This window comes from Ciconia boyciana, chromosome 4 (genome assembly GCF_034638445.1).
Source record: "Ciconia boyciana chromosome 4, ASM3463844v1, whole genome shotgun sequence".
NCBI classification, from domain to species: Eukaryota; Metazoa; Chordata; class Aves; order Ciconiiformes; family Ciconiidae; genus Ciconia; species Ciconia boyciana.
In genome coordinates, this window is record NC_132937.1 from 86,823,261 (window position 1) to 86,848,896 (window position 25,636).

General features: G+C 40.2%; 1 protein-coding gene across 1 annotated transcript in view; it reads right to left on the bottom strand.

Annotated features, from left to right (window-relative positions):
* Positions 1 to 5: 5 nt before the first annotated feature.
* ACO1 (aconitase 1) overlaps positions 6 to 25,636 on the bottom strand; it is a 38,383-nt gene continuing 12,752 nt past the window's right edge. The window contains exons 3-21 of the mRNA XM_072860531.1: positions 25,372 to 25,540; positions 21,881 to 22,018; positions 19,773 to 19,842; positions 19,481 to 19,664; positions 16,537 to 16,676; positions 15,339 to 15,510; positions 14,768 to 14,868; positions 13,607 to 13,723; positions 12,187 to 12,346; positions 8,693 to 8,828; positions 8,105 to 8,189; positions 7,659 to 7,815; positions 6,978 to 7,102; positions 6,113 to 6,217; positions 5,283 to 5,425; positions 3,729 to 3,876; positions 3,168 to 3,290; positions 1,948 to 2,133; positions 6 to 682 (exon numbers count right to left, since the gene is read on the bottom strand). Of these exons, the coding sequence (XP_072716632.1) occupies positions 569 to 682; positions 1,948 to 2,133; positions 3,168 to 3,290; positions 3,729 to 3,876; positions 5,283 to 5,425; positions 6,113 to 6,217; positions 6,978 to 7,102; positions 7,659 to 7,815; positions 8,105 to 8,189; positions 8,693 to 8,828; positions 12,187 to 12,346; positions 13,607 to 13,723; positions 14,768 to 14,868; positions 15,339 to 15,510; positions 16,537 to 16,676; positions 19,481 to 19,664; positions 19,773 to 19,842; positions 21,881 to 22,018; positions 25,372 to 25,540 (2,573 nt within the window). The 3' untranslated portion in view covers positions 6 to 568. The remainder of the gene's footprint in view (positions 683 to 1,947; positions 2,134 to 3,167; positions 3,291 to 3,728; positions 3,877 to 5,282; positions 5,426 to 6,112; positions 6,218 to 6,977; positions 7,103 to 7,658; positions 7,816 to 8,104; positions 8,190 to 8,692; positions 8,829 to 12,186; positions 12,347 to 13,606; positions 13,724 to 14,767; positions 14,869 to 15,338; positions 15,511 to 16,536; positions 16,677 to 19,480; positions 19,665 to 19,772; positions 19,843 to 21,880; positions 22,019 to 25,371; positions 25,541 to 25,636) is intronic.

The following is a 25,636-nucleotide window of genomic DNA, read 5'->3' on the forward strand; positions in this document are numbered from 1 at the left end:
TTATCCCCAATAGGTCCACCTTTCCACAAAGGCTTAGATTTTAAACAACAAAGTTCACATTTTTTAAAATTAATAAACAGCTAAATAATTAATTTCAGTATTAGATTCAGATTCTGGTCAACTGAATAAGCAAGCAAGCCAGTATCAGGTAATCAGAAAGGAATAAAAATTATTTTTATACTGTCGGTTAATTTTTGGACCACTGATATAAGCATAGAACTTAACTTCAGAGTCAAACTAAATGCACCAAATATATGAAATCAGCACAGGATCTTTAACAGTTCCACAGATTCCAGCTGTATTTTAATGACTTTTGCACTGCATTCTAAGGTAAATCAAGCCAACCACCATACAAAACAAATAATAAATGCCGTTTACTTTAACTGGGCAAGCATGTCCAGTTTCCTGATACACAGAATAATTCAGCACTGTAAACAAGCCTTCTAATACAATCCACCAAAAAACTCTTCACTTTATGGTTCACGCTTTCAAATTTATGATTACCATAGTTTTATTGTGCTCACCAGAAGCAGGCTTGTACCTGGACATTTTTGCTTAATGTTTTTGATTAGGATGCCATTTTACGGATCATGTAGTTCAGAATGCCGCCGTTGTGGAAGTAAGTGAGCTCCACGTCGGTGTCAAATCTCATGATGGCATGAAAGGTTTTCCCAGTATCCAGCTGTTGGGGTCAAAAAAGGTCATTCAAGCAGCAGAACTTCCCACATGTTACATAACATCATGTAAAATAAGGACTATTAGGATAGTTTTGCCATCTTACGAAATTGTGAGAGAAACCTAAAGTGAACAGGCACTGAACATCAGTATTTCTTTCCACACTAGACTACAGCCAGCTGCTTAAGAGGAAAATGGTTTAAAACAAACCATAATAAACATGGTATGGAGTCTCCTTGCATTGCATTTGCTGCCTCATTTAGATTTACTGTTGATATAAGCCTAGAGGCATGAAAGCTGACCATCCTTTCAAGCACTTATACTCATTCTTGATGTTCTTCTATGTAGCCATTATTCTGGCTTAGGTACAACAGCAATACTAATTTAATTAGCTTGCTTTGAGGCCTAGAGTTTGGGACTCAGAAAAGCACAGAGACAAGTGCATGAAGTGAATAAAACCATTGTGTTTTACTGAAGACTTTTCTAGTCAGGTACTTCCACATGAATGCACGGTGTTAATCTGTGACTGATAAGCTAACCAACTCTTTGGGACCTATACTTTCTCCATTTCAGGGCAGTTAATGAAGCACATGTAAACAACTCTTGTTAGAAACTAATCCAGGGAGACCACCTGCATTACATGAACATGCAATATGTAGATTGTTTTGCTAACTGCAGTAAAAAAAGCAGACTTTGATGCTATTAGGTTAAGTAAGTCAGTTTTACAGATGTTCCAATCAAGAATAAACCAAATTTTTATTGTAGATGCTAATATTTTTCAAAAAAAGGCATCGGTTTGGAGGCAAAGCTAGACAAAAAGCAGTCTTTCAAATACAGGGCCTGAAGTTTAACTAGATTTTATGCTAGGTATGCTTAGACTTCACTTTGAATGCTGCAGTGTACAATATTCTGTCAGTTGAATTGTCAATGAATTATTTTAATTTTAAATTCATTTAAATAAATTAGTTAAATGTTTGAAGTACAATAGAAAGTAAGTGAGACACAAAAATTTATAGTGGACTTTGAAAGACCAGTCCAAAATACAGGACTGCTTTGTCTTAAATAAAAAGTTTGGGCATACTGCTTTTATATCCCATCATAGCAAATCCCTATTACAATGACTGTTTTCATCCCCTTCACCATCTCAATTCCTCTCCCTTCCTCAAGTGAGAGAAGCTTACTGCCATACGAAAGGACATTGTTTGAAGAAACAGTTACTTTTGAGTGAAATTACAGCTATTCATGAAAATTCAGCCCTTAGGTGTCTCATACCTTAATCTGGACGTTCATCTGCGGTTTTAGTTTTTCAGGAATGATAATCGTGTAACGCTCACGTCCAGTGAGTCCTAAAGTCCCTGCATCCTCTCCAGGTAAATACTGCAGTGGAATCACTCCCATCCCTACTAGGTTGCTTCGATGAATTCTCTCATAGCTTTCAGCAAGCACAGCCTTGACACCCTGGAAAATACACAACAGGTATATAGTTATCTTCATGGTTCAGGATAATCTTTCTGTGCTCACAGGAAGGAAATTGGTACGTTTGTGGTCCCCTCCATTTCATTTACCAGCTACTGGTAGAGTCAGCAGGTCTGTCTGACAGCGGACTGTCCAGGATGACTTGATTATCCGTTAACTTTCAAACATCTTTAAAAGAAGTCTGATTGTCAAAAAATTACATATGCTTTCTCAGGAATCCTGCATACTTTAACGTGTCTTATGTAGAGCACCACTAGTCATTTCTGTAATTCTTGCTAATTCAGTGTTGCCCTACAAGCTCCAGGATGCAGTTTAAGTAATCTCTACATTTTTACATGTTAATACAGTTAAGACAAAAAAAAAATCACGACTGGAAAAAAAAACACCCCAAACCCAAAAACTTAGATGAACATAATCTTAAACACAAACTCTCCTAAAACTTTGTTTAATAATACACGCACTATTGCCTTCACAAATTCCACACTAAGAAAGCTTGAATCAGAGTTTGGTCTAGTAAATAGCGTAGAACAGGACAGACAAAGAACGAAACAGGTATTTCCCTGTACATGAATTGCTATTAGGCTCCTATAACAATACTGCTAAGCATCCCTGCAATCTGCATGGTGAAGCCATGCTAAATTTCATTTTCACTTATACTGCTTTTCTCTTACACTTTCTATCTTCCCGGCTAAGTGAGCTGAAGGAGGCAGCTGGAAGCAGACCCAAGGTTCACTGGGTTATGGACAGCAGAAGTAAAGAAACCGGCCTTGCTGGTGTAGCCTTGTGGATTTCTAGCTGACAATCAGTCAAGGCTTCCAGTCCAAACAGGTTCTATTAATATTTAAACAGCTTTTGCAATTCTACCATGGCTCTTGGAGGCAGCTGAGATTTCAAAATAGCTCTTGCTACCAAAAGTGAGAATGAGCTGCCCAGGATGTTGGTCATAAGCTAGTCTTCCCGACAAATGAATGCACTTTTAAGTGCTGTCCTCCTCCTAGTTTACTGTAGTCACTCACCAAGAGGAATGGTCCTTTAGCTGCCCAGTCTCTGGAACTTCCTGCACCATATTCCTTCCCAGCCAGCACAATCAGAGGATGGCCAGCCTGCTTGTATCTTTCTGCAGCATCAAACACGTCCAGCTGGAATGAAAATGACAAATACTTTATAAGCTTTTTGGGGCTGGAAGTGCAGTTCCAGGGAAACAAGGAAAAAAGTGTCCCCACATAAATAGCTGAAGCCCACACTTTCCACCAAGCAACACTTTAAGGTTATTAACCATATAAGCTTCTATTAACCATAGAAGCTTTGGGGCTTCTAGCCTGATCTCACTCCCAACGCAAACCTGCACCTTCCACTACTGCTTCTACAATGGTTATACTCTCCACTGACATGCCTGATAGCACCACATTACATAGGTATGTGCGACCTGCTTCCCTAGGTCAATACAGCTCCTGTCCCCTCATCACAGTCTTACTTAAAAGGCACTTAAGTAAATGACCTAAGCTGTAAGAAGGAAAGCCAGTACTAACCTACTTTACTGTCAATAAGCCTCAGTTTACAGCAGTATGTGTACTTACAGTTTCCCCAGAAGGGAAATGGACAGTCTGAGGTCCTTGTTTATCAACAAATTTGTTCACCAAGCGAATATTTGCAAATGTTCCTCTGGCCATGACAGCATCGTTCCCTCTGCGGGAGCCATAAGAATTGAACTCTCGAGGAGTCAAGCTATTAAGGGAAAAGAAAACAAAGGAAAAAAAGAAAGTAATGAACTGGTGTTTCTGAGGCAGGTATGTACATAGTTCCCATCATGGCAGTAGCATCCAGTTAGCTAATACTTCTACCTGTAAGATTTTTTTAAGGAAAAAAAAATTTTAAAAAATAGAAGTCTGCCTACAGCTTGGTCACAGAAAGCAGCTTCCATAGTATTCTTATTCCTTGCCCTAGAAAACAGTATCTGACAGTGATGCAAGGATGTAGTTCATGTTAGGTCAGAAGACACAATACAATTATTTTCTTAATAGCTGGCTACTGAAAATCCCCCTTGTTATTTATATTACCATAGCATCTAGAACAAAGGTAGAGACACCACTGTGCTAAACATCTAAAAGGCAGGGAGAGCCCCTGCAAGTTAGAACTACAGAAGAAAAGGTTCATTTGCAAACAGAGAGATGGGAATGAGGGGACACTCCGGCCTAACCAGTAAACAAAAAATGTGCTGGAATGCGACAGAAAATCAGACTGTTTGCATTGGGCTACATCCAAACAGCACTTATGACATACAACATCTGTTTTGTAATGTGTGTAGGACTATTTAGATTTCAAAGTGACTGATAGCTGAGGGCCAAACAGTCCTAGTTTTCAGTAGATCACACTGTTTTAATCAATGTCCTCTCCAGAATTATTAGGTCTAGTAAAAAAAATTTTTTTTTTTTTTTTGTAATGTCAGTGCTGTTCCTCAAAACACCACTGAAATTGTAAGAAGTGCTAAACCAGAGAACAGAAGTATTATATTATCTGTGAAGACTGAATAGGGCAACTCAGCAAGTCCTAGTCTTGCCTCAAGTTGAACCCAGAGTACTAAACTGACAGGCTGGCCATAGAAAAAGACCAACATTTTACAGCAGTTTGGACTCCAACCACAATAGTTTTGCCAGTTTTCGCAGCTATGCTGAAACCTAAACTTCTGGATCTTCTGTAGTTCCTGACAGCCTAGATCTGTGAAATAGTTGCACATGCTAGAAGAAGTGAGTATAAAACCAATTTTTGGCATTAAGGACCATGATCATTTTGCTTCAATAAGGAGACAAATCCTGATTCCCTTCTTTTTAAATAGATTTACTGCAAAAACTAGCCTGAAAGTTATCTTCTTCCTCTCTCTCCATACAAAGGTCTTCAGCTCTCCAGCATAATAGACGTGTGCACTCTATGCAAGTTCTTACACTCGGTGAGAGCTGCTGAAACAGCAGAGAAAGAAATGTTTTTCTTTCTTCTTTTATACATTCTCCAGGCACCCATCAAGGTATACAAATGTATGTGAACAGACAGCAGATAGGTGTGCCTGTAGCATGGTACAGTAGTTGTGGCTTGCTTCCTCTTCCCAATTTATAACAAGAACAAGAAGTAGTGCTTACCCTCTGCTGGTCAAATAACGGGCTGCAGGACTATTTCTTGCTATATTCCCAGCTGGAGATATGTGGTCAGTTGTCACAGAATCCCCAAAACTCAACAGGACATAAGCATCTTCTATTGTTTTCGGGGTCTGAGGAGCCAAAGTCTAAACCGTCATAAATACAAATAAAATCATTAAAATATGACACAGAATTTCCTTACCTTTCTCAAAAGTGCAAACTGCAAAATAAAGTCTCCCTTTTTATAGAATTTAGAAGAAAGAAAAAACCCAACTCTATTAAAAATGTTTATGTTCTTGAACAAAATATGATGTCCTGGCTGGCTATCAGCAAGTTCATGCATGAAGAAAACAGATAAGGCAAAAAAATGAGCTAAGGTTTCCTGTGGTACATACATGAACACAGACAAAAAGCCAGGATTCCTAGACATCTGCATGCACTGAAATCTGCATTTGCTTTTAAATGGTACTGAAATAGCAATCTGAACACTGAACTATTTGGTGCAAAATGCAGGCAGGCAGAATTGTGGGTTTCATTTCCTGTCTTTTCCCCTCACTTGCTTTGTGACTATTTAAAAGTATTCCAGCTTAAAGGGAAAAGGAGACTTTTCAAAAGCCTTGAAGTGACTGGGAATCCTTACGATTTTCAGATTGACTCATGCCTTTGTATTAAAATGAATACAATAGTGTAAGTCTAACATTTGAGAACCAAGGCCTCAATAGGCTATGATGGATGCTCCCAGGCCCCTTGAAGTGGCTTTGCTTCACCTTTAACATTAGTCAAGGTCACTACACACTTTGGCTTGATAAACAAAAGGGAAAGCACATACATACCAGACCATCAAAAAAAGGTGGAGACTTGATGTAAGTTGACTTGGGATTCCAAGTATATAGCTTATCTGAAGGAGCATATAAGGCATTCCAAGATTTGTTTACTGTCTAAAAAACACACAAAAACATCCCATTGATTTCTACGTTTCAGAAGCAACAGAATTACTTCAGAATCCAGATAAAATTACAAATTTGACTTCAGCAAAAGCCTTGTGTATTTCTTAAAGCACTTTGGGAAATTCTTATGACAATATATATTATGTTTGTGCTTTGTTGTTTTTTTTTTTAATGATTTTATCTATTAAAAGAGTTAGGAAAACCCTCACTTCATTACAAAAGAAGAGCTGCTCATGCAGTTTTCTGACAAGAACCTGTATTATGTACACAGATAACACTTTATAATTCTCAAGTGTAATCTTAAGAAGCTTTCCTAGCATGTAAACCTTAAGAATATTTTGTTTCAATACCTGAGAAAGGCTTACAGGAAGACATTACCAAGTACAAGTTTTTTTCTGATGTGAATGCTATTGAGTAATGCAAATGAATTTTATGTCAGCTGAAAAAAACCATCTGTGAAGCTGGAATATCTCACTTTCTCATATTGGCCTCAGATGACTGTTTAAAACACATCATCTATATGTAACATTAAAAAAATCATTAAGGAGCAATTTTCAGGACATGACTGTCTGTAAGAACCGATTAACTAACTAGGAGCCATTTATAAAAAAAATAAATCTAATTTGAATACTTGTCAGAACAGAAGCAACAGCAATAGAAGGAAAAGGTTCATTTCATTATCAAGACCAGCTTATTTAACATCTTTAGAATAGCACAATATATCAAACTACTGCCCAGGGGATTAATTCACCTCTATTTTTTGGTAGACCTCCTTGAACATCCCAGGAATAACAAACTGACGCTCAACAGCCTGAATTTCATTTCTCGTTGGCCAGATATCCTTCAGGAAAATCATCTTCCCCGAAGCATTTATTCCTGTAGAAAATGGTATTGTTAGGTTTGTTGCATAAATTTTCCACTGAGAAAGAAAGAAAAAGTTTATCATGGTGTCCTTTAGCTGTTGTGTTCCTTTGAATCTTGTCAACACTCATGAGACACATTTTATTTCGCCTACAAGGGTCTGACAGAAGAGGGCCTCATAGACTTCATGATGCCTGTACATATGCTGCCTTTGATTTCCAATGGCCTTCCAGAATAATTTATAGAATAATTTAGGTTGGAAAGGATCTTTGAGGGTTGTCTAGCTGAACTACCTGCTCAAAGAAAGTCTACTAGGTCAGGTTGCTCATGAGAGACTGCTACCCAGATATAACCAAAAAGATGCCCCTGTGGAATTTGAATACTGGTCAGGCTTGGCTTTCTCCTTTCTCCATCATACAGGCTCCTTGTTGCTCTGTTTCTTAACAATTGCATGCTTTGTGTCCCAGAGGTACTTTTGAAGCACCTCCCTATGACAAATGTTTCTCAAGAGCTTCATTCCAACCAGTTTAGTTTATAAGCTGTGAAAAGAAGCATCCTAACACTGTCTTACCTAAAGGCTCTTTCTCAAAGTCGATCCGGATAGTCCCTGCAATTGCATAGGCTATTACCAGTGGCGGGGAGGCTAGGTAGTTAGCACGGGTGTTGGGATGGACACGGCCTTCAAAATTCCTATTGCCAGACAACACACCGACTGCTACAAGGTCTCCCTGCAAGAGAGAGTTTGAGACAAAGGTAGCTGAGGTGCTTGCAGACTCCACACACCCAGCAGGTCTGGAGAACTGCACTGTGCTGCAACACATGTGACTGGACAGTCACAGAACTGTCTCCTTCCAAACAATCCCAAAGCACTTCCCACAGAAAAGAGAAAATATAGGCTGAATTTACTTCGCACACAGCTGAGAAGTGTCAAGTGCACAGTATAACACAGCTCAGCTCAGAACAGCACACAACAGAGAACAGCTTACCTAAATAAGCTGCACAGGAAAAGCTGCATACCTGTGTAATGGCCTCAACAACAGACTCTGGTAGGGGTCCACTATTGCCAATACATGTCATACAGCCATAGCCCACCACATCAAACCTAGACAGAGCACAAAAATCATCAGTGAGCAAAAAGCTATTTTGGAGCAAAATATTTAACCCCTTTGCAGTTGGCTAGGGTTACTTTCAGAAGACGTACTGTTTTAACAAATGAATTGCTGCTGAAAACAGCATTTTGAGAATGCTCAATTTTTATCATTGTAGTGACTGTCCATGCACACAGAACGAAGATCTGGGAAATGTGTTATCTAGCAAGATGAAGAGCAATATAGGGTCATTTATGCTATTTTAAAACCATTACTCTTGAAAAATAACCCATTTTCGTGCTTAAGAACATGAGTCTTCAAGAAGCTACAGCAGGCAATGGGTCGTTGGCACAAGGTCAGCCAGCACAACAGCAATGCTTTAACTCATGCAGGATCATGACGCAGGGTACCTGCCATATCTTAAGCTGTACAGAGAAATAGTTATTCTATTGCATCGCTTGTTGTCAATGCTTTTCATTAAGCAACCATAGGACAACAGTAAGAAAAGCACTCTTACCCTAGTTGGGAAAGGTAACTCATAACTCCACTCTCCCTCAGATAGTAAGTGACAACCCCGCTTCCTGGGGACAGGCTAGTTTTAATGTATGGCTTCACTGTCAAACCAGCTTCAACAGCTTTCTTAGCAAGCAATCCTGAAAAATGCAAAGGATAGTTGCAGTTTTTCCTGAAAGGTGGACAGTTTGGTGGATCAACAGGCTAACAGAAGTATCATTAAATAACTGGAAAACAGAAAAGGCTCCGTTTTCCAGCAATGAAATGGTACAGTGATCCAACAGCACTAATCCCAGAACAACCAGATAGAGCTCAAGTGCTCTGTTGAACTGTAGATCCAGTCTGCAATTCCTGCTCCACTGGAAAGTTGCTGGAAAGTTGCATTCAACAAGATGCACTCACACTGGGGCAGCACGTAGCCATTCAAAACTCAGATGGTTAAATGAACGCTATTTGTAAGACAAATGTCTCACAAAAAATGCAATGAAGAATTGTTAACTTCCCACTTATGGTGGTCTAGTGACCCAGTGCTGAAATAACTGCCAACATATGACTTGCTGCCCTCAGAAGCAGATGGCTATGAGACCACCAACTCAGGCCCTTGTCACAAACACGCTATCTCACAACCTACAGCTTGTTGCAGGAGTGCTTTCACCACTCCTGGATTTGTAACACAGAGATGTTTTAGTGGAGCGTATGTCTTACCAGAAACATATTTATCCTGAATTTCTTCCTTTTAAACGAATTATCCATACATAGATGAATGTTCAGAAAACAAGGCCCCTCCAGCCCTTTCCCAGGATGGATGTAAAAGAAGCAGCAGCTATGCAAACTATGCAAAACTTCACATTCCCATGTCTCATTGTCTCTCTCACACATCCACTTAGATAGGAAAATATACACCAGCTCTGCTTTGACCCAACATGATCTCCAACAGGAAGGTGTCAAACAGGTTTGTTTTTGCCAGCTGTTCAACAGCTCTGTCAGACATGACCTGGAAACCTCTACTTTTAAGTGTTGTGTGAGAAGGCCTACACTGATAGATTTGGAGGCCTGAAGGTAGATATGTGACTTTAAAAAAGCAGTCCTATTCCTGAAATTGCTGAGGCTCCTTAGCTGCCAGAGGAAGCTGTGGAAACTGGAGCTCTTGAGTACTTTTGAAAAGGTGACCCTGAACAAATTATCATCGTAGGATCCAAGAGCCCGACAGCCTGTTTGAAAGTGTTAGCTTCTGTTTTCTTGCCAATACCAGTTCTGAAAATAATGCAAAGTCAAATTCCAAAAACTGGCAAGGAAATGCCAGAACTTAAGTTGCTTTGAGCAACCTTAATCCAACACCTTTGTAAAGTCAGATTAGGCTGTCAAGGCTACTACAGCATACACTCACTGTCCCCACAGGCACGCAGTCCCTGCGCACCATTTGGTGCACAGGATATATACAGTGGTAGTTTGAAACAACTATTCATATTTGGATTTCTTTTAGCTTGGTTACTTATTGTGGGAGCACTGTATGTTTTATTTACTTTCACTTCAAACCCTACTCTGAAAGCCAAATTATCATGTTTCTTGTGGGTATCTTGGAGGTTCCCAACACTGTAGTGTACAAACAGTTACCGGAGACTGACAGAATTACTTTTTCCCTCCTTGTTGAGGTCAAAGCATAAGCACTGCTGTACGGAAAGGCAGCAAAGGTAAGAATACCCACTAGATCTGAGTGTATATGCTGAGATCCTTAGGACTACGTTCTTCAGGCTGCTGTGCATTAGGTAGTAGTGAACGTGTTTGAAGTACCAACTTTACTTGTATCTGCAGAGCATTCTACAGTTTAAACCCATAGAGCTACTAAGCCAAGCAGGCTGGAAGATCAGCATCCCCACTGGCACAGAGAGAGTTAAAAATGCATGCCATTAGCCTAGGAGCCAAACACAAGGAAACTATATCCTAAGCAGGTGGCACAACTGAGGGATACACCCACGTAGAACAAAGGGAATAGGACAGAGCAAAGATATTCTGCCTGGAGGAAACCTACTTCTTGATCCTTGGAAGAAAGAAATACAGCTCTATTTCTGTGATGATGATCAGGATGGACCTGAGGAAAGAAGTATGCTGATCTGGCCATCCTGTCAAGGGCAAGTGTATTGGGAGACTTTGTTCAATTCTGTTCCTCTCAAAGGGGTAAGAAATAGAGGAGGTCTCTCCTCCGCTTCCCCTTCCACCCCACATCCTGGTTTATAATGGACTTTGTCCCTGTTGCTAGGAATTAAAAGACCTTTTGTGGCTGGGAAGGGGGTGAGCTGCCAGTACTGTAGAGTACCCAAAGAAAGATGCTAACCCAAGAACAGGTGACAAATATCACATCGACAAACTAAACACAAAGCGATTGTCGTCAGAGGCTGTCTGCAAGCCAAGATCTTCCCAGCACCACACAGGAACAAAGGAGACAAACTATGTGACTTAATTAAAAAACTAGAATTTTTAATTGAATTGAATTTAATTACCAGTAAGTAATCCTCTCTGGTCAAGGGCCCATGCATTGCCCATTGCACATCCCTTCCAACCTTCGTAGAAAATAAGCCTGCATCCTACAAACAGTCTGACAGACTAGGAAGCCCTAAAACATTGATGATCTTACAGTGACAGATGATGTCTACGTACATGTTTGCAGAGGAGAGAAAGAAATACATGAGCACGTAGCCAAGCACCTGGGAAAGAGCGCTGAACTGGACTAATATACACTGAACCCTTTGAGCTGATGCTTTTCATTCATATTTTGTTGCCGGAGGCACGCATTTGGAATGAGACATTTTCTGCCTAGAATACCCAGATTAAAAATGAACAACCTCCTGACCTGAAATTTAATGCAACCAACTCAGACTAACTGGTTTGTAGTATTTGAACGGTGATAGGCAAGAAAGTCGGGGATACAAAGCCCACCTACGACCATTTCTTGGATGCAGTTAAGATGTAAATGACAAGGCTCTGAAAGATGGCAATCCCTGAGAACACAGTTTTCCTCCTCTACTCACCCCCTACAGGCCCTCAGACTCTTGCTGTAACAACTCACTACAACTCTAGCTAAGTGTGTGTTTTGAACTCTGCTGCCAGATCACAGCATCTTCAGACTTAAACACATAAACCATTCTTCACTGTCCCTCTTCTTGTGGCTCTGACTTTCAATAGCCTCTTCTCAGCTCTATATAACAGCTTCTGTGCATTTGAACAAGTGTCAGATGTGCACAGTAATCAGTTCAGGTTAATTCAGTTCCAGCTTGCCCTGTAGAGAAGACAGTGCAGGTAAAATACATTTTCTTCAACCCATGTTTCTAGCTACCATTTCCAGAATTCATTCTGCTACCCTGAGGGACTAAGCTCAGTTTTAGTGCTCCAAATGACAAAAACAGCACTGTGCATGTAGAATTACAACAGTGTTGTATTTGTCTTTAGGACACACAGCCAGAGCCACAGAGAAACTACTGCACATAAAGCAAATAAACTTACCTGCTCCCAACATAACTGAAGGGTTACTGGTGTTTGTGCAGCTTGTAATGGCAGCAATCACTACTGAACCATGAGCAAGCTCGAAGTCACAGCCCTCAAAATTAAATTTGACTATGCTGTTGTGTCGGTCTGGGGCAATTTGGAATCCCTTGAATCCTTGCTGTAAGAGGAGAAAGTAAGAATCAAAACGATGTAGTTAATATAACTATTTTGACTAGAAATTAGTATGGGCTGGGAATTTCATGAATGAGAAGCGTCTGTCAGTCACATCCATGCTTGCACTTTTAGGTCTGGTGGTGAAGGCTTGCATCTCTGGTCAAAGTGGTGGACAAAAGTTATTTTTCTGGGGTCTATCCTATTCTCTGTTTACTGGTAAAAGAGGCAGCCTTTGCAGGAAAACGTATTTGTGTTTTCTGCCTGCGTGAATATATCCTTCTTCAGATTGCTCAGATGCTTCTTGCTCCCATATGCTCCAGATTCCTGACCACATATAGTCTTGTTACACAATCTAGTCCTGAGATTTAGCTGTAACACATAAGATTTTTAAGCCATGAATATCAAACAGCTCAAACTTATACTAAGAGCTGACTTGAGAGGCAAAAGCCTGACAGTTGAAAATAACCAAAGAGCAAGAAGGCACTGTTCACAGCATGAAAAATTATACTTAGAGATCTGAAAGCACAAGGTCATTTAATGGATTTTGGAACATGTAATGAAACAAGAATTATTGGGAACTGCTGTAGTTTAAGTTTCTTGATTTACATCACTAGCATTCTGTACTGCCTTTAACAAGGGCGGTTACTGTATCAGGTAAGGATTCAAACTGATTTTGGAAACTTAAGTGGCTGGGCATATTAATTCAAATTAAAACCTTGCTCTTCTTTCAATGACCATTTTTGACTGGATGATGTAGAGAAAAGTCTTTTTTTTCCTGTCTTGACCACCAACATCAGAGAGTTGCGGAGACACATGCAGTTCTGATCTGCTGGATAGATTCAGTACTGAATGCAAAACTACACTGTGGAGCTCAGGGCATAATCTGCTTGGGAAGCTGAAGAGCTGGGTAGTTAGCAAAGAGTTCAGTGCAGTAGCTGCTTGTTAGTGGAATGGACCAACACCCATTGTAGCTAGTTCAGATATCCCTAGTGTATGTCAAAACCATGTTAGGCCTAAGACTGATCTAAAAGCAGAAAGAACTACTACTTCAATAGGACATGGACACCTTCATGTAAGACAAACATCACCCCAATTTTAAACTACCCATTGTTGATGTCATCTTCTAAACTGCATTCAAACATCCTCATTTACTTTTCAACAGGCAAACCAACACACAAGTTAACCCCAGAATGTAGTTCCTGAACACTAGACAGCTTTTAGAAGTATGCATTAGTTTGTATGCCCAAATGTTCCTAGTCCATACCTTGGCTCCCAGACAAGTCTCAAAGTCCTTCTTCATATCTGACACAGCAACTTTGTCCTGAGGTCTTTTTGGTCCACTGCAGCAAGGCACGACAGTATGGAGATCCAACTCAACTACCTATTCAGTAAGAGGAACAGAGAGCGGTTCAGCACTGTATGACAAGTTGAAGCCAGCTAAGCCACAGGTATGCTTACCTCTACTGTTGAACCAAGACTTGAGTCTGCACAACTTTATGTTTGTTTGCAGAAATTATCAAAGACATATGAGAAGGGAAAGATCAGAAAAGGAACAGTTCTACCTTTAGACCCTGCCAACTCCCAGGTATAGCTCTTGAAAGTACCCCAGTTATTGAAAAACCAATGTGTGACTAAAGCATTTAAACAATATAGATGATTTTGAAAATTATGTCCTTTCACATGCTAGCGGCAGGGTCCTCTTCAGAAAACAATGATGTGAAGAAATCCTGGTACTGGCATAAACCAAAGCAGACTATTCATCTTGGCCTTGGGGAAAACATTCAGTCTATTATGAAACAGAGATAATAATATTTTCTTATTCCTCACCCATGTTTCAACTTTGTTTTTATAGTGTGCTGCATCTTTCCATATTTACTAAGGTTTTTGTATAACCATGCAAAACTGAATGTAGTTACAAGATAAATTCTTACTGTAGAGAAAATCAGGAATATTCTTGAGTTTCCTGGACACAGAGTAAGATCTTGATTTTCTTGCACAGAAGACAGCTTGTGTGGTCTGTGGTTACCATGCAGAGTTTCTAAGTGCCCTGATCCACACAGTAAAATAAGTTGCTGAACAGAAGAAGGTAAAACTGGGACAAGGCTTACACAGGCAACATCCACACTATCTTCATACCTGTGTTTGAGTCTGGTCTGGACTTCTCAAAAGTACATGGATCAAATTGCAGAATCTGCACCAGCTAGAGCTCAATTGAGAGCCAATCTATACCTATGCCCAAGTTTTCACACCTGGAGAGCCAGCTGACTCATCCCCCTGGGCCCTAAGTTAAGACAGCTGTGCAGACCAAGCCAAAGGATAAGGAGCCCCTTTACTATTTCTTAGTTTCTGTGAAAAACAGACAATTGTCACATTAAAATAGGGCACAGCATTAAGCACAGAGCCAGAAGACAGAGTAGCTTCTAACCTGTGTGAAGTCCGGATCCTGAGAGGAGTTCTTGAAATCTCTTAGCATTCCCACAGCCTCAAGATACTTTTTTGTGCACATAACTTTCTCTTTATCACGGCCTAAGGTGAAAGCCAGATAGAGCAAAAACAAAATGGAAATGAAACTGAGGAACTACTATGTGACAGAAAAAGAAAAAAAATGCATAACAGGCTATTTCACTGCTCACACTGTACAGTGCACTACAAGACCCTTTCAGCACAAATATTAGAGACTCACTAGAAACAAAGCGATTGAGCAGACTTAGTGGCTTTTGCAGAACAAAAACTTAGGTTCCTGCTTCTGTCATCTGGACAAGCTACATTTGGGCAGGGCTAAGCAGGCAGTTAGTTGCGAAACAGTCTAAAACTCATCTCTTCCTAAACATGGACCCTAAGAGCAAGAAACAGTCTGAATAAGCAAGTATGGATAAAAAAAGCACTCAAGCTCAGAAGGCTCCACCTGATTCAACCCCAGTGCCAACTACACCATATAGACTTGGAGTCCTTGCTTTCAATTACACCTTTAACTCGTGGTCTCTTCTTACACTCACCAGTTTGTATCAGGTACCCAATGCTAATATCATCCACTGGGAAATAGGCAGCTGTTGCTCCATACTCTGGACACATATTGGCAATGGTGGCTCGGTCAGCAATTGACAGCTGGGCTACACCAGGACCAAAAAACTCCACGAATTTACCCACGACTCCAACTTGGCGAAGGTGCTGTTTTAAAAATACAGTGCCGGTGTCATTGCTGTGTCAAACGACCTGAACATGTAATGTTATGAAATCCAGCTTTCGACTTCAGAGAAACCTTTTTCAAAGGTTTCTATAGCCATTTGAAACGAGGAATCTTTGGTAAACTAAATCATGAAGACGAGGACACAGAGATGTAAAGTTTCAATAATAAGGTACAACACAGAGATGTATTCCTTCTAAACTTGCTCCTCCTCTCATTTAAACTACAGTCTGTCTTAGAACAACTGTATTTTTCGCAAAATGACGTTCTAAGGAGAGGAGAACAGTGTGGGGTCTTTAGCCAGCAAACTCAGGAAGATGGGGCAACAGGAAGAACCAACTGCACAAGTATATGAATCAAACTGTAAATGACTGAACACACAAAACATCTGGATGAACTCATAAAAAAGCATTGGCTTTCCCCATTTGGAGGTTCTCTCTAGAGACAGCATCCCATGATGAACACGTGTACCAGATTTCTGACGTCCAACAACATTAATGCTGACCCAGTAATACTCTTTTAATTCAGTCACAATCCACAGAGTGAATAAACTTATTATGAACATATGACATGTGAGCCAAACACATGCAGATCAAAGAAATCAGACTGCAGCGCTTACTGTCTGTTTTCAGGTTTTACATTGCCTTATTTTAAGTGGGGGCTTCAATAAAGAAAGTTATCGTGTTTCTTTTGAGGCAGTAGAGAAATAAGATCCTTTTACAAGCAGATCCTTTCACAGGTCTGCACATGAGGATTTGAACAGGCTGTGAGGTATCAGCTCTCTGTTCTATTTTGTCTGGCTCCTGGGAAACAGATTTGCCTAGGAAATTTGCAGTTGTCCTTGGGCAGCTGATTCTAACCTGCACAGAGCGATAAAGCTTAAAAAAAAAGTCCCAAATTACTACATGGAAGCACACACAGGGCTCCTAAGCATGCAGTACAGTGGCTCTGTCCTACAGAACATGCATAGCTTCCAGCAGTAAAGGCAAAACAGCAGACATGTTCATTACCTTGGTAATGGTGAGCACAATGTCAGTGGATGTTACCAGTGGCTGAGGGTTTCCTAGCAGCTTATAGCCAACCACCTCAGGAAGCACCATGCTGATCGGCTGGCCCAACATCACTGCTTCTGCTTCAATGCCACCAACACCTGTACGCAACAGGAGTATACAACCCAACTATTCAGAGAGATAGTAATGTGTCAAACATAAACCCATGAAGTACAACTGACTGATGATTACTCAATTTAAGGTGTGAAAGGTGAGAGAAGGCAGACATTCAGAGGGCTTAGCCTTCTGCTAAGAGGCACTCCTCACCTTGCTTCAGTTTCTGCAAGGTTGGGCTTTTTAATTTCTTTCCATTTCATACTTTCATCCTTGTTCCTCAGCCATTAGATAGGATATTAGGTAGATCTAAGTAACTTACTCTACGGATCCTTGGCTTTTACAGTAACAGATTTAAAAGTTTTATTTAATGACTTAAACATCCAAGGCATAAACACAGAATGACTGACATGGCATTGAACATGGTGTGCTGTGAGTGAAATGTATGCAGGCCATGACCATTGGTCACCAAACAAAAACTTAAAAGTTATTTTGAAGGAAGGAAAGATTATTACAGTCAAGAGTATAGACTGTTCTAAAGAATACTAACAGAAAAGCTACTTGTTAAGACAGAAATATCTTTCTTATGTCTATTAAGTTTCAACAGGGCTTGGGCCTGTGCAGGTGGGAACCTTTGTGTAAGCAGACCTTCAGTATTAGAGGAATACAATTCAAGTGATACTTCATTTTGCTAATTTAATAAGGTAAAGTATCAAGATGTCATAGTTGTATGCAATCTAAAAAAACCCCAATGTTTACTAGCAATTTAGCATTAGGCAGCAGTTTTATAACTTTTTGCCCGTAGAAAGTCCTTCTCATGTTTATCTTCCACTTTCAAACGTCCTTCTACCTTTTGTTTAGCTTAAATACTGAGCTAGAACAAATTGCCTGTAATAGTTGCTTATGTATGCCAAACCACTACTCCTATCCTTTTTCCCACTTTATCTAATAATGGTTCTGAAAAATAATTTCCAATTTATTTTACGCACAATGATATACCTACGTTAATTTAAAAGATAATTCTGTGATGGATCCAATCATGTGACTCCTTTCACTAGTTGTTGAATCATTTCTAAACAGTCAAGTTAGTCGACATGACTGATGGGCCACCATAGAGAGGCATGAAGCAAGTTCAGCATTACCACCACTAGCAAGAAATGCTGAATTAAAGGGTGTGCGCTTTGCGCACATATGGTATGGACTATGCCTAGCCATACTTTTCAAATTCTGGAGAAAAATGAAGCTAAGTTTACAAACACACTCTTGCAAGCAGCTATTGGTGTTGCTACACCACCTGAACGATGGTTTCATGTGTAAGGTGGAACCAAATATAGAATAAGAGAGACATCTCTTATCCCAAAGATGTCATGGTTTTAAATAAAGTGAACTTGGTTACATTTGTGTTCCAAGCCAGCAAGAATTCTTTCACCCTTGATAGAAAGTCTCAATCAATCAATATTGCTACAGTAGTAGAGCTGGAAAAACACAATGTCCTGCTTCTATCACATGTGGTACTCAGAACTTGACAAGCATCTTTGTGAACAACTAGCAACTGCTGTTTAAAAAACACAATGTCTTCTGTATTTGTATGATATCTATTTCAATAGGGCTCCTATCACCATATCACAGGAAGATAAAAAGCTCAACTGAAGTTTTTGCTGCCATGTGTGGGATGATTGCAAATACCTTCACTTCATACCTACTTATTTAGTGAATAATTCAAACACTGCAGTTTGCCACTCCTAGCAAAAAAGGAATTATTTGTATTTATTTCTGTAACAAGTATTTTGCAGACTACTAGTATTAGAACATACTTCATAGTGCTTTTTTCCACAATGGCCTCTCTGGCCATATTTAACTCACTCAGATTCAACTTTCAGCATCTTCAATCTAAGAGAGCATTTGCACTACTTTTTGATAAGGCAACACTTTGAAAGTAGCTAAGTGACTAAGGAACAAATGGATGTTCAGTGATGCTCCAACTCCCTTGCCTTCCCAAATGACTAAGATGCTTCCAGAAGACTTACTTAATATTTTCCTCGCCTGCTTCTTTGTGATTTAAATGCAGAATAGAAAATATATCAAAGAAAAAAAAAAAAAAACACCACCACATGCACCAGAAATCATCTGAGGCTGTTATCAGAACAGGGAGCTTAGTTACAAAGTCTTAAATAACTGTAAGAGACCTTATCAGGTTCCCTGAATTTGGGGTTAGTCTGTGTACTGTGTCTGGCTAGCATGGAGATAACTTTTCTTTACAGCAGCCCATATAGTGCCATGTTTTAGATTTGTGACCAAACCAGCGTGGGTAACACAGCAATGTTTTAGCTATTGCTGAGCAGTGCTTACACAGTGTCAAGGTCTTTTCTGTTTCTCACTCTGCCCCTCAGCAAGTAAGCTGGGGTGGGCAAGACACTGGGAAGGGACACAGCCAGGACAGCCGACCCAAATTGAACAAAGAGATATTCCATGCCATATAACATAATGTTCAGCATTAAAACTGGGAGGCGGGGGGTTGGGGGGTGGGGGGAATTTTTCCAAAGTAGCCATTGCCCAGGGACTGGCTGCGCTTTGGTGTGCTGGTGGGAGGTGATGACTGCTTGTCTTTGCATCATCTGCTTTCGTTTCCTTCCCCCCGCCCCTCCCCCCTTTCACTTATTAAACTGTCTTTGTCTCGACTCATGAGTTTTTTCTTGCACTTGCCCTTCTGATTCTCTTTGCCCATCCTGCTGGCAGGAGGAGTGAGTGAGCAACTGAGTGGGGGCTAACCTGCCAGCCAGGGTCAACTCACTGAGTCTGAAACACAGCTTAGTCAGCCAACAAACTATTCACAATACACTACTGCACATACCCCAGCCAAGCACTCCCAAGCCATCTATCATGGTGGTGTGCGAGTCAGTGCCCACCACGCTGTCTGGATAGTAGTAGCCGTCCTGATCCATCACCACTCTTGCCAAGTACTCCAGGTTCACTTGGTGGATGATCCCAGAGCCTGGTGGAATAATCCTCATGTTTTTAAAAGCCTGAGAGCCCCACTGAAACAGAAGGAATTGGAGTAAAAAATTTTCAATGCACATGAGCACTGGAAGAACTTTTGGTCATTGCATTTTTCTCCATGCAAATAGGATTAATTATTTCGGTACCTTTAAGAATTCAAACCTTTCTTTGTTCCTTTCAAATTCCAGGTCCTGATTTTTTTGCAAGCTGTCTGATCTACAAGTGAAAATAATCAGCTGTCAGAACCAAAAGTATCCACTTGAAATTTATGTCTGGTCAGATATACCCAAAGGTTGAAAGAAGAGTTATTAGCTAATGTTAATGCTGATCAATCTAATTTTTTAATCTCACTGTGGCTGTGAACTGCAGGCAACCAATGAAAAGGATTTAAGAAATCTTAAGACTATTAATACGTGAAGTCCGGTTCAAATGTGAGTGCTAATCTGCGCATTATATATGTGGCAGGCCTAAAACTTGTAGCTTGGGAAAAGCTACACTACATGTTACAGCAATGTGAAGTTTCCAACACCTATATCAGAAGCAATCAGCAAAGCAGTAACGGGAACTGGAACACAACTGCCCTGCAACTTCAGTTAAAAAGAGGTTATCACTGATGATACAGTGCTGCCTGAAGCCCCTGTGTTTCAAAGCAGACAGGGCTAAAAAACTTTTCACTTGAATCAGCTGCCTAACTCAGTTCTGAAGAGTTTGAAAGAACTGAAGCGTAGGGCTGGCCAATGTTCTCTCCATATATACAGTAGCCTAATAGAAATAAAATAAGGCTGTGACAAAAAGTAATGATTAGCAAAAAATTATCTAAATTAAGTCCCGGATACTACTGATAACATAAAATGAATGTTATTAAAATAATACAGAAAACAAATCATAATAGTTGATTTTGTCCTACAGTAAAAATGAAATCATATCTTGTTCACAAAGAAATACACTGTTTCCCAAAGATCTTAAAAAAATGTGATGCAAACCAGAAAGAAAAAAGGTTAGGTTTCTAGTTTAATAGATTAGTGCTAGAACACCCGTTACGTCAGAGACCAGTCTTTAGATTATTATTTCCAATTTTGTGTCTCTTTCTAAACTCCTTAGTGTTATGTTAATATTAAGAATAGATACAGCATCTCTAGAAAAAAGTTAAAGGGAGTTGATTTTCAGCAGTTACACAAATCAAAAATTTTTGGCCCTTCTTCTCCTCTGCCAACTATGAAATGGCATCAGTGAGCATTTGTATCCATACTAGTCTACAGTTTAAAAAAAAGTAGGAAAAAAGTTATATTTGAAAACTGTCTGGCAACATTCTTCTGTGAAGCAGGCTTCGCAATACATTTCTGCTCAGAATTTAAGTATTTTTATTCTAAAGAAACCTCTAAATATTGGCACTTTATGTTCTTTAATTTCTACCTTCTAGGAATTTTCTTCTTTGCAATGCTGTAACTTAAGCAGCTTGCTTCAAAACCAAAATCTACAGAGGACAATAAATACGCAGAGTCTTCTAGCAGGCAAGGTAACTGCAAACCAAAAAACTTCAGGAGTTTGGAAGATGGAAGGAAACTACTGAGAAACATGTAATTTCAGGATCTGTTTGGAAGAGTAGTTCAGTAGGCCCATGTTTAGATATCGTGGAGGGCAGAAGGTCCCCTATGCAGAGGCACTGTATTTCATTGTGGGTCTAGTGAGTGCTAGTGAGTGCTCGTCTCTTTGTAGCATGCTGAGGATTGAATGGCATTATGTTTCTTTCCTGTACTTATAGGGGCCATATTAATCAGTGTCTTGTGCTATTCTGCATGGAGGCACTGAACTAGAAAACAGTTCCTCAGAGCTGGGCTAGGGCAGCTCAGGTCTATTCTTACATCAATAAGGAAGAAAGGAGACATTCTCGCTTGTCCTTTCCAAAAAGCCCTACGGGGTCAAAAAAGCACATGTGGAAAAAAGCTATTTCTGAGCAACTAATAATAATACAGTATTATTATGGAAAATCATGATCACCACAGGTCTGGACTGAGCCTGTTTCTATTAACATTTAGTCCAGGCTTGTGCTGCCGAGATGCACCACAGAAAAAACAAAATTTCCCCGTCTAATTCACAGCAACTGATACAACAGTCTAACTTAAACACTTCTTAGAGTCTAGGATGTTATAGTCCAAATGCTAAGAATATCACCAATGGAACTGCCTTTATTATCAGTAACTGGATCCAGCTTCGTTACTACCGTTAAGAAGTAAGAGCTATTTTGTAACCTTACCGCCTATTAAAATCAACCTGGATGGAGTGATCTATCACTAGATCAGCAGGACAGATAGGATTAATTTTTTCAGGGTCCCCACCAAGTTTCTTCACAGCATCACGCATCGCAGCAAAGTCAACCACAGCAGGTACCCCACTAAAACAGAAGAAAAATAGGCAAGGTGAAATAATCTGGAAAAGAAAAGAAAAAAACCAACAAAACAAACACAACCAAGATCCTGAGATGCAGAACAGACACCTACTGTCCCATACAAAGCAAACTACAAGCCTTACCCTGAGTCTTGGGATCATTACTCCATGGCAGAGACAGTACCCTTGGGAAGACAAAGTCAGAAGAACAGAAGGGACAGAACTGTATCTATATCATTAGCACTGTAAGACTGAAAAGCTAAACCTAAAATTCATCAAGTAACAGAAGCAGTTTAACATGCTTGGCTGGGAATCTGGAAACTTAGTCCTAGTCAGCATTCCTTTGGGACCTTGAACTGGTTTCTCTTCTTTTGCTCTGTTCCTCTCTCTCCTCCCCAGTCTGTTTAAAAAAGAAGGGGGGAGGGGGAAAACAACAATATCCCTTCTTTGATTCTTTGCTATGTTTACTTAGCTGATTTTAACGCAAGGGTAATCTCTTCCAAGTTTTGCAGAGCGCATGAGAATCTTCTCCATAATTAGGGCTGTTTCGCACCTTCCACACTTCAAGTGAAACTGACAGAGCAGGGCATCAGATTCCTTAAATTACAAAGGACACGACTGCAGAACATTTTTGCAGAATAACTGTATTTTCAAAAGTGGATTTAACTACCCTGGCAGATCACTCGACAAACATGAAAGGCAGAAATAACGTGTACCATTCATCTTTACTAACAAATTCTTGTACTTACCACTGACAAAAGACCTTATATCACAAACAACATTCAAACATCACGTTTTCAGGCTACAGGCCAACATTCACATTTCTGCCTTCTCACATATCTTGTGACAATTCTGCAAGCCCTTGAACTCCAAGTGACTCAGAAAAAAGTTAACAGGCCTTTTTCTCTATGTTTGTATGTCTCATTCATCCAAAATGATTTCTAAATCCCTAAATTAAGCCTTCCTTCCTAAGTGAGGTAGGTAAACTATACAGACGGTCAAAGTAATGCACATGAGAGTCTTTCATTCATCCTCCACTTCCAACCCAAGTTTAGGCATAAGCAAACAAGGAGTAAACAGAAGTTCTGGCACTTCAACACCCATCTCACCCGACAGATCATACATGTTTCCGTATTTATTTTAACAAAGCTTCTGGTGCTTCTCAGCACATACATTCTCAGCTTCTACAGAGGTATGTACTACCATGACATTTTTCAATCAGTTTGGGAAACCCTCTTGCATAGCAGCCTATCCGATTTTGCTAGCTGCTGAGACAAAAAGAGCTGTCTGATGTGCTCGTAAGGATCTCACATCATTCAGTAACCCACTGAGAACACTACATTTCTGCAAAAGCAGCCCAAAGCAGTGAGAGTTTATGTTTTCAACTCTGATTAGAAGGAAGCTATTCTGATTTTAAAATACATCAGAAACAATGCAAGAAGAATAGAAAAGGCTTTGTAATTCCCACAGAATTTTACCTTGAAAATCCTGAGTGTTTACAAAAACAAATAGAAAAAAGGGTCCACATTATCTAACCTTGACACGATTAACTGATGATGTTCAGCAGTTTGAAGCAGTTTGTTGTCCAAGGATATGCATATTCCAAGGAAAACGGAAAATGCTATGTTATGCTATCTAGGTGGATTTGGGGGAGGACAGGGGTGGCAGGAAGAGAGTGGAAGTGCCAGATTACAAATGTTATACAATTGAAAAGGAACAGACACAACATTCATCTACAGTCTTAGAAGAACTCAGGATAATTAAAGAATGATCAGTTCTAGGAAATTCGATAATTCTAATCCAGGGGATGTGAATGTAATTGTTGAATGGCTTCTGGAAAGCTGCCAAAGCTGCCTTTTCCAAAAGATCCTACTCAGAAGCCTGTTCAAGAGCTCTTTTTTCATGAACGTAGCTGCTCTGCAGACTTATAGGAGAATTTTTAAAACTCAGCAGGAGAGTAGGGGGCAAGAAAGAAGTGCAGTAACAAAGGGAATAACGTTTGCTTGAAAGTTTGGCTTCCTCTGTGCTCCAGCTTTTTAAAATGTTAGCAACAGCCAGCGGGTAAAAAATAGCGAGGAAATCAGCACTTTTTTCAATTGAGGCTTTGCCAATTTTTCCTAATGTCTTTAGGAGCAGAGCTGTACTGGGTCTCTAGCCCTTGGCCAACCTTTGGGAAAATGCAAAACAGAAGGTATGACAGCTAAAATACCTTACTGTTCTGAGAAATAAAATCAACTGACAGCTTAGCAGCACAGAATCATACAATCATAGAATGGTTTGGGTTGGAAGGGACCTTAAAGATCATCTAGTTCCAACCCCCTGCCATGGGCAGGGACACCTTCCACTAGACCAGGTTGCTCAAAGCCCCGTCCAGCCTGGCCTTGAACACTTCCAGGGATGGGGCGTCCATAATTTCTCTGGGCAACCTGTTCCAGTGCCTCACCACCCTCATAGTGAAGAATTTCTTCCTTAGATCTAACCTATATCTACCCTCTTTCAGTTTAAAGCCATTACCCCTTGTCCTATGACTGCACGTGCTTGTAAAAAGTCCCTCTCCAGGTTTCTTGTAGGTCCCCCTCAGGTACTGGAAGGCTGCTATCAGGTCTTCCAGAGCCTTCTCTTCTCCAGGCTGAACAACCCCATACTAAGCATGGGGCTTACCACAGATGAACTGAACTCTCTTACAAAGGCAGAGGACAAAGGGACAAAGGACGGTGGACTTGCAAGTCAAATTACTGTTCCACCTGAAAATTGACTTTCCACATCTACCAGGGACTATTACATGCTGACACATGGGGAGTAACCACAAGCTGTGGTTTTCAGAGTCCATTAGGTAGGAATCTGAATTTGTATTTACGGAAAAAAGTAGCCATTCATTTTTTCAATAGCAGAGAAATTTTAAAAAATATATTTTCAATAATATCAAATCAGAAGAGAAAATAGTGATGTGGGTTATAAATGAGAATTGAAAAGGGTAGCAAATTGAAAGCAAGAGCCCTGGGGGCGGGGGGAGAAGAGAGAGACACCACCACAACCCCCATCCAAACAACAACAAAACCCCTAAACTCTGAATTCCCTCATGTGGATGCAATTTATCCATCCCATTTTCTTCCTCTCTGTTTTGAAGAGTTTCATAAAGATATCTGTTCCTCCATCCCAGAAGCACTTAATTTAATGCTCTTAATATGAGTGTTTGCCTCTCTAAGTGTTGTCTGTAGCATGACACCCAGGAAAGCTGAAAAAGTTCTTTCCAAACATTTCACTGCTATTCTTTCCCTCAGCTCATCCCTCCACCCCAAGCTGAACATTGCTGCACTTTCAAGAGCACCTCTTCCTAGCTTTGGAGAGCATCAGACTCACGTGAAGTCTTGCAGAATAACTCTTGCAGGCTTAAACGGCACTTCAACATTCTTGTGTTGAACCACTTTCCAGTTGAGAATATTCTCAACATCTCCCTTCTTTACTAGGAACTCGTCACAGTTACGGATCGCTGCTTCCAAGAGGACTCGAATAGAAAACGGCAGGTGTGCTGCATGGGTAAAAGGCAAAAAACAAGTTCAGTTTTTACCTTAGGGCATATGTCAGCAAGTGCAGGGTTCCACGCCTGGGGCAGACAGGTCCTTGA